This window comes from Rhinoraja longicauda, chromosome 15 (genome assembly GCF_053455715.1).
Source record: "Rhinoraja longicauda isolate Sanriku21f chromosome 15, sRhiLon1.1, whole genome shotgun sequence".
Lineage (NCBI taxonomy): Eukaryota > Metazoa > Chordata > Chondrichthyes > Rajiformes > Arhynchobatidae > Rhinoraja > Rhinoraja longicauda.
This window is the reverse complement of record NC_135967.1, coordinates 41765957-41779274: the sequence shown is the minus strand read 5'-3', so window position 1 is coordinate 41779274 and position 13318 is coordinate 41765957. Positions and strand designations below refer to the sequence as shown.

Below are 13318 nucleotides of genomic sequence, written 5' to 3'. Positions count from 1 at the left end.
TAAACAGTTGAGAAACACGGTGGTTTAGTATTTTTAGCTACTTTTGACAGGGATTAGCCATATCTGCATAATTTCCTGCTCTTGCCGCAAAGTAGGAAATAAAAAGATATGGGGCACTTGGAAAAAATGAATCTCTTTATTGAAGTGAAACATTCTTAACTCATTCTATGCAGAATGTTAAAGCTGTACAATTTATCCCCCCCCCCCATCCCCGGACTCTCCATCCCAATCATGGAGAGATTTAAACGTGTCCGATTTAGTTAATTACCTTGATAATTTTTAACTAGGGCGTACAAAAAGTAACATTAAGTTGTTCAACATCTACTTGTGATGAAGAATATGGTTTGTTGCAGTGTTGAATAGTTTTACTGTTTTTGATAATGGTGTTTTCGAGAAAGTTGGTGGGTTGGGTAATTTCCATGCTTTTAGCACTGCATGTTTTAATTTAGTTGAATAAATAAATCCCTGGTATTTCTATTTGTATAAATAAACCTGTACTCCCCATACCTTGTCTATGCAGCTATGAAGCTAATGACAGCACTAGTAAATGTGGCATTAAATTTAAGTATCAACATGGACAACACCCAGCGGCAATATGAAACTGAAAGAAATAAAATTATTGGCAAAAGAGCTAATGACAGGTTGGAGCTTCTATTACAGAAGAGGAAAGAGGTTGGTCAAATATTTATATCTTGACACAAATGCATGATATGAGGTACTTGAGTGTTTTTCTTCCATTGAGAAACTCGACTGGATTTACTGAGATTTATTTCCTTTCTTTTTTCTATTTTTAGAAGGAATTTTTTGTGGTGTTTAGAAAGTTTTGGATATAGTGGTACAATTCTGCAGACCCTGACTAACAATCTGTAACTGAGGAAGACAAATTTTGTTGATAACCTAGAACATATAGAGTCATAAGTCATGAAGACAATAACGATCCTGTTTTGTCAAAAGTTCATCTGCTTATCTATTGTCATTGAGGGGTAGTAATCTGCTATCTTTAACCAGTCTAACCCATATGCCCCAGATTTGTTAACGTGTAAATTCCTTGCTGAAGTAGCTTTAGTTTTTTAGTTTTAGAGATACAGCGCGGAAACAGGCCCTTTCGGCCCGCCGGGTACCGCCGACCAGCAATCCCTGCACATTAACACTATCCTATACCCACTAGGGACAATTTTTACATTTACCAAGCCAATTAACCTTCATACCTGGATGTCTTTGGAGTGTGGGAGGAAACCGAAGATCTCGGTGAAAACCCACGCAGGTCACGGGGAGAACGTACAAACTCCGTACAGGCAGCACCCGTAGCCGGATCGAACCCGGGTCTCCGGCGCTGCATTCGCTGTAAGGCAGCAACTCTACCACTGCGCCACCGTGTCGCCCATCGCCCCGCAAACTACTCACTGTTGCCATAACTGCTACTTTGGAATAGACCAAGAATAAAACTGTATGGTGCACATGACTGATCTCAGCATTAAATTAGGGCATTGCGTAACCTTCCTCTCAAGGATCTGCGGAATAATGTTAGATTGTAGGAACTATCTCATGGACTTGTCCAGCAACATCTTGAATTAGTTTTTAGAAAATTCTATCTTACAACGTAGCATTCTACTTCATCTCAATCTGTAGGACTGCATTACTCCATTGGCCAAACAGACCCACCAGTCAGCATCGTGGCAATGTACAGGCCCTCAAATGTTCTCAACATTAACTGCATTAAATCAAGTAACATTAGCTCAAATTGGAAACACATATTCAGATGGCCACCTGTTATTTTCCTGGGCTGATGAATCATTGGTGCTCCTCATTGAACAAATACTGGGAAAAAGCACAAAGCAACAAAGGTTTGCATTTCACTATGCATGAGGGTTTCATTGTCCATCATCAAAACTGTCTTGGTCATGTCGATAATTGCCCCAAGCACATATTGCTAAATTGGATCTGTAGCAAACAAAAAGTAAAGGGATAAATCTATCTGATCTCATCTTCATCGATTTACCACGCAGAAGCGTTTAGTTTAGAGGTAGAGTGCAGACCAGTGGTCTCTGCATACTAACACTATCCTACACTATCCTAGATACACTAGGGACAATTAAATTTTTTACCAAACCAATTAACCTACAAACCTGTATATCTTTGGAGTGCGGGAGGAAACTGGAGAAAACCCACGTGGTCTCGGGGAGAACGTACAAACTCCACACAGACGGCACCCGTAGTTAGATCGTACATGTAACAAATGGCTAACAACGTTGCATCTGATTTCTTTGGAGTTTATAAGAAAGATGTGTGGTCTTAATAAAACATTCAAGATCCAAAAGGGGTATGGCTAAGTTGGTGTTGAGATGGTGCCACAAATGGGAGAGTCTTGAATGAGGGGGATGTAATTGTAAGAGTTGTTATAAATATGAATTCTTTAATACAAATTTGTGGTTTTTAAATGCACAGCAAGTTCCATCCTTTCCTTTGTTTTGACGTTCCTTTTGCATAAGGCTAATGCAGTAAATTCCTATATCGCACTGGAAAATCAGCTATTTGATGCTGGTGATTGCAGAAATTAATGGATAGGATGGCCATTGAGATGCCATTCAAGTGGATTGTTTGGATAATTTTTGAATATTGATCAATAAGTAATAGTTGCTTTAATCAAGGCAAGTAAAGGTAGTGCAAACCCTAGGGATTGTAGCATCCAGTCCTACTAATCAATCGTGCCCATTTGATGCAAAAGTACCAATAGGCATATATATTTTTAATCTGGCCCTTTTAAATTATAAATCAACACTTTTCACCAGTAAAATGAGCAAGTGCTCATGTATCTGTGGAAAAAAAAATCACTTAAAATTTGAGTTACCCAATAGATGACAAATGGGATGATTTCAATAATTGGTTACATATTGTAATGGTCCCATTTCCCACTGGATTAATCCCATTGCTTTTTTATTACTTTTTAAAGTGAGTTCAGATTATTTAAAAGAAAATCTAAAGAGACTCATTCATGGTAAATTCTGTTTTTGCTTTAGTTTGAATGGGAACTTGATAGAAATAACATTTCATATTAAGTCTGTATTTTTAGGTGTGTATTCCTGTACAAATGTTTTCATCCAAACCAGAACTTTTCCCGCTGTGAAAATTAGATGAAGATTAATTCGTGATATTTTCAAACATTTTTTTCTCTATTCCAGCTTCAAGAAAATCAGGATGAAATTGAAAATATGATGAATGCTATTTTTAAGGGGGTGTTTGTGCATCGATATCGGTAAGAAACATTTTATTTGTATTTCAATTTAATGTTTTGTAGCCTAAGCAGGATAGATTCTATACAGAGGCAGATTGTTTTATCATGGTTTTGTTTGTTTCCCTCCCTCCTTCAAGTGATGCAATATCAGAGATAAGAGCTGTCTGCATTGAAGAGATAGGAGTTTGGATGAAAATGTACAGCGATGCCTTCTTAAACGACAGCTATTTGAAGTATGTGGGATGGACTATGCATGATAAGGTAAAGTATCTATCATTTCTGTAGGTGTTCAGTACAGATAATATGCAGCAAATGCAGGAATTTGAATTCCCCGCCCCTCAATCCCACTCTTTATGCTGATATGTATTTTATTTTTCAGCAAGGTGAAGTACGACTCAAATGTTTAATAGCTTTGCAAGGTCTTTATTACAACAGAGAGCTCGTCCCTAAACTTGAACTTTTCACAAGTCGTTTCAAGGTTAGTTCATCTTAATTTCTATTATCTACATTCAAAGTCATTTTGTACTGTTAATGCATTTGGTAAAAATTACCCCTGTACACTTTACTTGTCCATAAAATTTGCATTTATTCTCCCACACTTTATCATAGTTTATCATGATAACCAAGTGTGTTAGTTTCATCTTTAATTCTACCATGGTGGATTATTTGTCTCTTGTCTCCTATCTCATGCCTCAGTTATACATTTCCCAGCACGTTTTCCATCAAAGAATGCTATGAAACCAAGCATAGTTGTTAATGGCATTCTGAATATGTGCACAATTTGCACATATGGTAATGTTAATCAAAATGCTCCATGCCCACATTACTCACCCAACAATACCGCCATTTAACTGCAATCTGGATTAGTGCAACTTGACAATTCTTGGAAAGCTCAGTATCCAATCAGGAAAAGCAACCCATTTGATTAGCACCCCGCTTATCCCAATCATGCATTCACTCCTTCACTGGTGCACAGTGGCTGCAGTGTATAAGATCGACAAAATGCACTGCAGCATCTTGCCTTGGGCTTTTCCAACAACCTATGCCAAATCTGTGACCTCTGATGCCAAAAAACCTAACAGCAGCAAGTGCACGTAACACTGTAGGTTTTCCTTTGTCATACGCTAACTTGATTTGAATATATATTGCCACTCATTTATTATCACTGTGGTGTGCGTGTCTGCTCCATAAAGAAGTGGTTCATCACCAACTTCTTAAACAATTGGGAATGTGTAGTAAATGCTATCCATACCAGCAATGTTCACATATTGAAAAAATAACCAATAAAAATTATTCTAAATATAATTGGATTCTGGCATATCTTCGGTTTGTACTCCATAATAAATGACTGATAAAACGGCATTGATTCAAAGTTAGATTTTGTCAATGAAAACACACATGCATACCTAATACATACCTAAATAACTGCCGTGAAACATTTTCCAGTAGAATCCTGTTGTTCGCAATATCAAATTGCAGCTTATAAATGGGTACGCCTATTGGTCATATTCAGCATTTCAGTTCTTCTGAAGTTGAACATACATAAGTTTTGGAAATGCAGTGAAAAGTGTGGCCACTGCTATATTGCATTTTCACACCATGCAGCAGAGGTGACATTTCTACACCTTCCATCCTCACATGGGTTCTTGTCTCTGATCAACTGCAGTGCCTCATCACCTACAGAGCCAACGTTTAAGGTCTAAAATAAAAAAAACAGTATGGAGTTATCAGTACGGATTTACGGTCATTTAGTTGGGATTCTCATAAAATAGAGAACAGTCACAGATTTTGCATGCACTATTGTTGAAAGTACAATTTAATGGCAAAATATAACAAGGTCTTGTGGTAAAAATAAATAATATTGGACAGTAAACCCTCTTTTTAACGGATTTTGGTGATAGCGGATGGACCTGCTGATGCTACCCTCGGTCACGCTGCCCACCCAGCCCTGGCTTCTGACGCCATCCCTGGGCCTCAAGGTGCACCAGCGAGCCCATCTTTACCCACCGCACAGTCCGGATGCTGTTGCGGCTCATGTTGTAGCCCCTGGGTACGGCACTTTATTGAGGCCGCCGACAACAGCCGGACGTGCTTGGTCACTGTGGGGCTCTCCCTCCCTTCTCACCAGCTAAGGCTTTTTTTCCTATCTGTCATCACTTTTCCACTTAGCCATGTCTCCCCCCCTCCACCCCTGCGTTCCACCACATCCTCCTCCCCCGGAGTTGCCAACATACTCCACCTTGGAAGCAGCAGCAGGTGAGATGAGAGGGAGTCCCAAGATGACCGAATACGTCGTGTCGTTGGCAAAGGCCTGAAGAAAGAGCTGATCAACAGCCACAGCAGCTGGTGAAGAAGGGCTAACTGGTGCAGGGCAGCAGCATCGGCACCTAATTTTAAGGTGAATTGACACAAAGTGCTAGAGTAATTCAGCAGTCTGAAGAATGGTCCCAATGGCACCTATTTATGTTCACTAGCGACACTGATGAACCGCTGAGTTGCTCCAGCACTTTGTGTTCTTTTGTGTAATAACCGTCATCTGTAGTTCTTTGTTTCAGCTACATATAATGATAATTTCTTATTCCATTTGCTGCATTATAAACTGTCAATTCTTTTTAGGATAGAATTGTTTCCATGACTCTGGATAAAGAATATGAAGTTGCTGTTCAAGCAATAAAACTACTCACTCTTGTTCTGCAGTAAGTAGAAGTTGTTGCATTTCACTTGACTGGCTTTGGTGATCGTCTTATGAGAATCTTTTGGCAGTGAATACATGAACGCACATCGTACTGCTATTTGAAATGAATCATATAACTACTGATAGGTTAGGTTGGGAATTGGAGTATAAGTTGATTTCAGTTTGTTATATTAAGAACTATATATTTTGTACCTGTGTATCCAACATCAGTGATTATATCAAAACAAAATCATGTTTGTATTTCCTCTGCTTCCAAATATTAACTCAGAATTGTCTCACTTCTAGTCAAGTTGATTCCGTTATAGCTGATCATGTATATACTCGTCTGTATTTAAAAACATAGAACAATATAAGCACAGGTACAGACAGGCCCTTTGGCTCTCAATATCCATGCCAAACATGGTGCCAAGTTAACCTAACCTCTGGTTGCACATGATCCATATCCCTCCATTCTCTGCAAATCCATGTGCCTGGAAAGTTGCTTAAATGCCACAGTCGTGTCTGCCTCCATTACCACATCCGGCAGCATGTTCCAGGCACCCACTGCTCTGTGTTAATAAAAAAAAATTGTCCCACACATCTCCTTTTAAACTTTGCCTCTTTCACCTGAAAGCTCTGCCCTCAAGTCTGTGACTTTTCCACCCTTCGGAAAAGAGGTTCTGACCATCACCCTATCTACACCTTTCATAATTGTATCTATTTCAATCAAGTCTCCCCTCAACCTCCGATGCTTCAGAGCAAGTAGTTTCTTATTCAGAGAGTTTCCTTTCTTTGAATCTTCCTGACTCCAAGGTGAGTTGCAATGTGTACAATTCTAAAGGGTTTTTTTCTCTTTCCAAGAAAAATCACACAGAGAACCCTGATGAGCTTCTGTTCTCTTACAATCTACTTTTTATTTTTTAAATTCCAAGTTTTTCTCCATTCTAAAAGCTTAAACTTCAGACTTGGAGTAGCTGTCTTTGTTTGCTGTAAGTCTGCCCTCTGTTCCAAAATATTAGAACCCAGGTCTCATTCTGTTTCAGCTGGGATCCAGCCAGCATCATACCCATTGCATTTCTTGCACACAACACTCGCTTCTCATGTCACAAATGCTACCACTCAGACATTCAAAACTGCTTATCGCTGCTTCTGCTTGAGTATTGCATGTCTCAAATTTTTTAAATTCTCGATTATGTACCAATTCTTGTTAATTTATTCAAATTTGATTTCTTATTTGTTTTTTATATTCGATGTCAGAGTATAAGCATGCTAATGTTTAAAATCTTTCCTCCCTTTTAATTGACTCATTTTGGCCTCTGCCATGTCCTTGCCCATTCCTTCACTTGTATATCCCTCTGAAATCCCCCTACAACTTCTTCATAACCCACACTTGTAGCTTTTTATCATCAACGAGTTTTAATATGTTGAACTTGATCCCATCATCCAAATCATTGATAGTGATCTTGAACAACTGGGGCTCCAACTTCAAACTTTGCAGTATTTCAGTAGTCAGCCTCCCAATTCAAAAATTAACCTTAAATCCCTATTGTTTTCTCTATTAACCTGTCTGCAAAACCATCAGTATATTAACACCAAGCCTGGGCACTCTTAATTTTGTTCACTAAAATGGTACTTAAATTAAGCCTTGTAAATGTCCAAAAATACTATGTCTTTAGTTCCTGCAATCTATTCTGGCAACTATTACCATAAACTCTTAGCAAATTTGGAAACGTACGACTTCATTTTCCTTAGTCAATAGACAATAGACAATAGGTGCAGGAGGAGGCCATTCGGCCCTTCGAGCCAGCACCGCCATTCAATGTGATCATGGCTGATCATTCTCAATCAGTACCCCGTTCCTGCCACCCCCTGACTCCGCTATCCTTTAGAGCTCTATCCAGCTCTCTCTTGAATGCATTCAGAGAGTCCACGTTGAGCAGAGATTCACTTTCTTTATTCTCTTTAATGTCAGAGTTACCCCATCTCCTTTTCTATTATTCTTTCTCTCCTAATATTTCAGTGGCCCAGATTATTTAATACCCAATCTTTGTCACTTAGCAACCATGTTTCTGTATTACATTGTACTTATTTATTTCTGTTTGTGCCATTAACTCGTATCTTGTTATGAATGCTGTGTACATTGAGTTCAAGAGCCATTTTTGTGTTAGGCCGTTTATTTTCAGCTGTCACAAATTGAAGTGATTTATGTTTGCTCTGTGACAATTTTTATAGTTCCCCATTTTTCTACCCTGCTCCTGCTTTGTTCTGCCTGTTGTACTCTTCTTGCGGTAACTCCACCATACTCCACTGTTTAGTTGAGAGCCTTATTGAGAACTATGGTTGATCGATTCAGAAATTCACGGTACCAGTATGATTCAAGGGATGCCGGTACCGATAGCACAATATCCTCATTCCCCAGCAGTGGTGCTACTGCAATGATTTATACATGGTTTTCTTCATCAACCCCCAATGTACATCAAATATGTCAAAACTCAGAAGAGGGTAATAAAAACATAATTTGAAATAATAGCAGCATTTGTGTTTGAACCCACTCCGGTAATTGTAGCACATAATCTTGATTAATTTCTTCATTGCTGCACTGTTGATCTGAAGTTACCATAGCAGCCATGTTTCCCAACATTATAGTGATGATTAAACCCAAGCTATTTCAGTGTCGTGAGGCATTGATCTAACAAAAATTATACCTATCAGATCTCGTGTTATGTTTTTTCTTAAATCTTTGCCTTAAATTATGCTACAAAAACAAAATTTATGCCATTCTCTGACTTCCTATGATCAGTGCCTTTATTGCCCCCCCCCCCCCCAATGCAAGTATTTTAAATTGTTCAGCAATAGAATTAATTGACTGAGTGGGTGTTAGATATTAATTAGTTTGGGTTGCATGTATAAAATGAGAGAATAATGCTAAGTTAACGATATAATTTCATTGTAATAACAGCGATCTTGAGTGCTGACATTTTTTTTAAAAAATCTTAAATTCAGTGTTGTCTGAAATGGAAGATTTTTACCTTTTGTATTTTCTACTGCAGGGGTAGCGATGACGTTCTGACTTCTGAGGATTGTGAAAACGTTTACCACTTGGTTTACTCAGCGCATCGACCAGTTGCTGTGGCTGCAGGGGAATTTCTTTACAAAAAGTAAGAATCAAAATCCACATGCACATGTGAAGGAGAGTATATTTTACTTAGCTTAATGTATCACAAGCATCTAAAGAATTTAGATCTGTGTTCTTTGGTGTTTAATAGAATCAGTGATTATCTTTTGGAAACATTTGATCAGATGGGGGCATAGTGTAGATATTAAAACTGTTCCACTCATTGGAGAGTCTCATTGAGATAAGAGGATACCCATTTAAAACTGAGGTGTCTGTGTTTCTTGCAGAGGGTATTGAATCACTGGAATTCTCTCTGCACAGGGTTGGAAGGCTAGATCTTTGTAGGTATTTAAAGAGAAGGTAGATGTATCTTTCAAAGATTGAGGCATTTCAGGACTATGGGAACCCCTGAACGCTGATGGTGCCACTCCATTGGATGGTGCCGTCAGCAATGGCAGCCTCGCCAACCGTCTGTTTTTTTTGGTTATTTTTAGTGTGTTTTAAAAGTATGTGTTAATGTTCTCTGGTTTGTTTTATGTGGTGGCTGGGGGAGGGGGTCGGGGGAAGCGTTTTTCAATATCTTACTTTGCCGGAGATGCAATTGTTTTCCGGATCGATTCTCCGGTCGCTCTGCGGCCCAACATCATGGAGCTGGCAGCTTTGTTCGAGACTGATTTTGAGCCCCACCGTGGGGCCATGGACTTACCATCGGAGCCTGCGATCCCTTGCCTGGGATCGATGCTCCAACCGCGGCCTGTGGATTTCAACATCGAGGAGCTCCTAGTCTCGGGTAGAGGCTGATGTCGGGAAGCCCAAGTCGCAGGAAGTTCGACTAGCCCCAACCTGGGTTCCGATCGCCCGGTGCGGGGGAGCTGAAATCCGCCGACACAGAGGGCCGGCGACGGGAGCCAAGATTGTCCCGTCAACGGAAGGCTCGAGGCCCCCGACCGCGGGAGAACCAAGAAGGGAATGTGGAGGAGTCACTGTGGTGGATGTTTATGTTAAAATGTATTTTGTGTGTCTTGTTGGTTTTTATTGGTATGACTATGACAAATCAAATTCCTCGTATATTGCAAAACATACGTGGCTAATAAAGTATGATTATAATTATGAAAAGGAATTGAGGCCTGCTACAGATTAGGCACAATAGTGCTGAATTCTGGGTCCAACTTGAGATACCTGGTTATCTTTATCATATTCTGAATTTCTTATGCATTGTTGTGTTCTCTTTTTTATATAATGTGGGTCAAAATTGCAAGACTTTTTGTACTTCAGTGGCAAAACATACTTTCCTGCATTTTCATTTGATTTTCAATTACCAGATATCTATAAACTGCACATTAGTATTTTACAGTCAAATCAGACTCAAAATTGAGATTCCATTATTTTTAATGAAGGAAGTAGGCTGTTGAATTTGGAATTTTTCTGTACTGCACACGTGATAGAGTTAATTCTCATTAAAATCTGTAGGAGGGAAGTATTGGTCCTAAACTTACAGCTCTCTTGCGTAATTAAATATTCTATTGCACTGTTATCAGAAGAACTTAAAACAGAAGTTACTGTTTCTTATTCTTTTGATAATTCTAAAGGGACATATGTATTTGAAGAAATCTTGAGGTACTGTTTTGTTTGCAAATGTAATTTTAAGTTAGCTGAATGGAATAAAATTTCTCCCTTAAAGGAGAAGTCCAAATTGTTTTCAGTTTCATGTGAACAACTACTGATTTGAAAGCTGGGAGGCAATTTTTGATCACGAGCTTCTTGATGCGTTGTTCATGCCGAAAGTTAAGGGAATGTTCTTTTTTTTCCCCACTCGTTTTATTTTATTGTCTGCATCCAAACGTTTCATGTTTCAGGTAGGTTCGAGATCAAGTAGGTTAGGCGGACTGAGCGGAGGTGTTCAGTGAAAAGATGGCCGAGACCAAACGCAAGCTCGGCGATCGTTTCGCTGAACACCTTCGCTCAGTCCACCTTGACCTACCTGATCTACCGGTTGCTCAGCACTTTAATTCCCCCTTCCATACCCAATCTGATCTATCTGTCCTGGGCCTCTTCCATTGCCCGAGTGAGGCCCAGCGCAAATTGGAGGAAGAGCACCACATATTTCGCTTGGGTAGCTAACACCACAGCGGTATGAACATTGACTTCTCTAACTTCAAGTAGCTCTTGCTTGCCCTCTCTCTCCATCTCTCTCCATCCCTCCCCCTTTCCCTGTCCCCCCACCAGTCTTACTGTCTCCGACTACTTTCTATCTCTGTCCCGCCCACTCCCCTGACATCAGTCTGAGGAAGGATCTCGACCCGAAACGTCCCTCCAGAGATGCTGCCTGTCCCGCTGAGTTACTCCAGCATTTTGTGTCTACCATAGGTTTGAAAGGTCCTGACTTCGTTGTGCCTAAGGCTATTTGATGGCAATAAATGTGAACATGAAGTGGGGATTAATAGAAGATAAGTTTAAATTATTTTAAATATTTTGTATTCTGTTCTAATAATTTATCATTTTTAAGACTTTTCAGTCATCGAGAACCTGATTCTGATGAAGTGGCAGTGAAAAGAAAAGGAAGACAAAGCCCAAATGCAAAGCTTATCAAGACACTGGTGTTTTTCTTTCTAGAGAGTGAGGTAGGCTGCCATCTGTGCTTACATTACACTCCATAAACCAAGAGAAACCTTTAGTGTGTGTGTGTTGTTTACTAATTAGAATTTTATTTGGTTTGCTTGTTTTCATCCCAATATATATATATTTTGCAAGATCATATTAGTTACGCCATCTTATATTTTGCTTTAATTCAGTTTGGGGTGGGAGAGCTCCTTGTCCATTTGTGCTGTTCGCACATCCATCTAGTCAATTGGGATACAAAATCATTTATTTGCAGTTGCTGCTTCACATTGGTCAATGCAGCCCAAATGATTTCATCTAGATTTGTTTGTGACTGCCTTCGCTGGTGGTCTTATTTCCATGATGGTGGAAACACTAATCTGCGCTCGACACTCGCCAGTCTTTTTTTTGCCCTTCCAATTTATGATTGCTAAATTACTCGTATGCAAGTTGATTTCCAGAGTTCCATACCAGTGAAGTCCTAATGTCTGTCAGCATACTGCAGTTTTGCAATAAACCTTTAAGCACCAGGCTCTTTATATACAGCTTTATATTTCCACCTGGACATGAAGTACCAAATTTGCTTTTGCCTCACATGGAAAAAGGTTATGTCTTTATCAAATTCGCACCCGGCAGGTTATAGTGGGAGGGGGGGGAAGATGAAATTATAACGACAAATTTTGTATTTTGTTCTTGGATAAGTATTTTTAAACAACTTAATAGTATGGGGTGTGTGCTGAGATTCTTTACATTGAAAGATGTCTGCTTCCGAAACAGGCAAACTTAAGAGTGTTCAGTTTTTCATTTCAAATGAGTGAAAGGAGAAATGAGAATATAGATACATGTTAGAGATGTTGCATTTAATTGTACGATGATTCTTTTGGATGCTTAATTTGTATTGCATTGAAATCCCATGATTGGATTTAATCATGCTTTATTTTTCCATTGCCAGCTGCACGAGCATGCTGCTTACCTTGTAGATAGCATGTGGGATTGTGCACCAGATTTACTCAAAGATTGGGAATGCATGGCTAGCCTACTTTTAGAAGACCCACTCAATGGGGAAGAAGGTAAATTTTATATTTAAACTTGCCTTTTTTACACTGGATAAAATATTGAAGCTCAGAAGTAAAAAATAACTATTAAATAGAATATATTGAAAAGGACAATTGTTCTTAATTATAATGCTTCAAATATGATGTACTACACTCAAATACTATACAAGATATATGCACAGTAGCATTTATGTGTGAATATAATCATGTTCCCAGTTGTTTTCAATGGTACAAAGCAGTTACGTTTCACGTATCATGTGGTATAGCTTTGAAATTTTAAAATATAGACTTGATGTCCCTTGGTTTAGTGAAGAATAACTTTGATATGTCATTGTTCCTGATCGACCCCATCACAGTGTTGTCATCTGCGAACTTGTAGATGGAGTTAGAGCTGAATTTGGCCACACAGCCGTGAGTGTATAGGAAGTATAGTAGGGAACTGAGAACACATCCTTGCGGGGCACTGGTGTCGACAGGAGTAAGATATGTGGGAGATGCTTGATTATTGCTGGTTTTCAAAAATAGCTCTATGCAATTATCCAATAACAACATCGATTCTTAAGTGTGAGAGCATACGGAAACTTCAAGTCCTATCTATCAAAAATATTAAGCTGCCATTTTTCCATTTGAACTCATCATTAATT

At 39.1% G+C, this 13318-nt stretch overlaps 1 protein-coding gene across 4 annotated transcripts in view; it reads left to right on the top strand.

The window, feature by feature from the left end:
• The window catches only part of stag2b (STAG2 cohesin complex component b), a 116021-nt gene that overhangs the window by 67165 nt on the left and 35538 nt on the right, over positions 1-13318 (top strand). For all 4 annotated transcript variants that reach the window (XM_078412557.1, XM_078412554.1, XM_078412556.1 and 1 more), the window contains exons 8-15: positions 521-672; positions 3180-3253; positions 3370-3493; positions 3612-3710; positions 5849-5928; positions 8957-9064; positions 11528-11642; positions 12572-12689. In XM_078412557.1, the coding sequence (XP_078268683.1) occupies positions 521-672; positions 3180-3253; positions 3370-3493; positions 3612-3710; positions 5849-5928; positions 8957-9064; positions 11528-11642; positions 12572-12689 (870 nt within the window). The remainder of the gene's footprint in view (positions 1-520; positions 673-3179; positions 3254-3369; positions 3494-3611; positions 3711-5848; positions 5929-8956; positions 9065-11527; positions 11643-12571; positions 12690-13318) is intronic.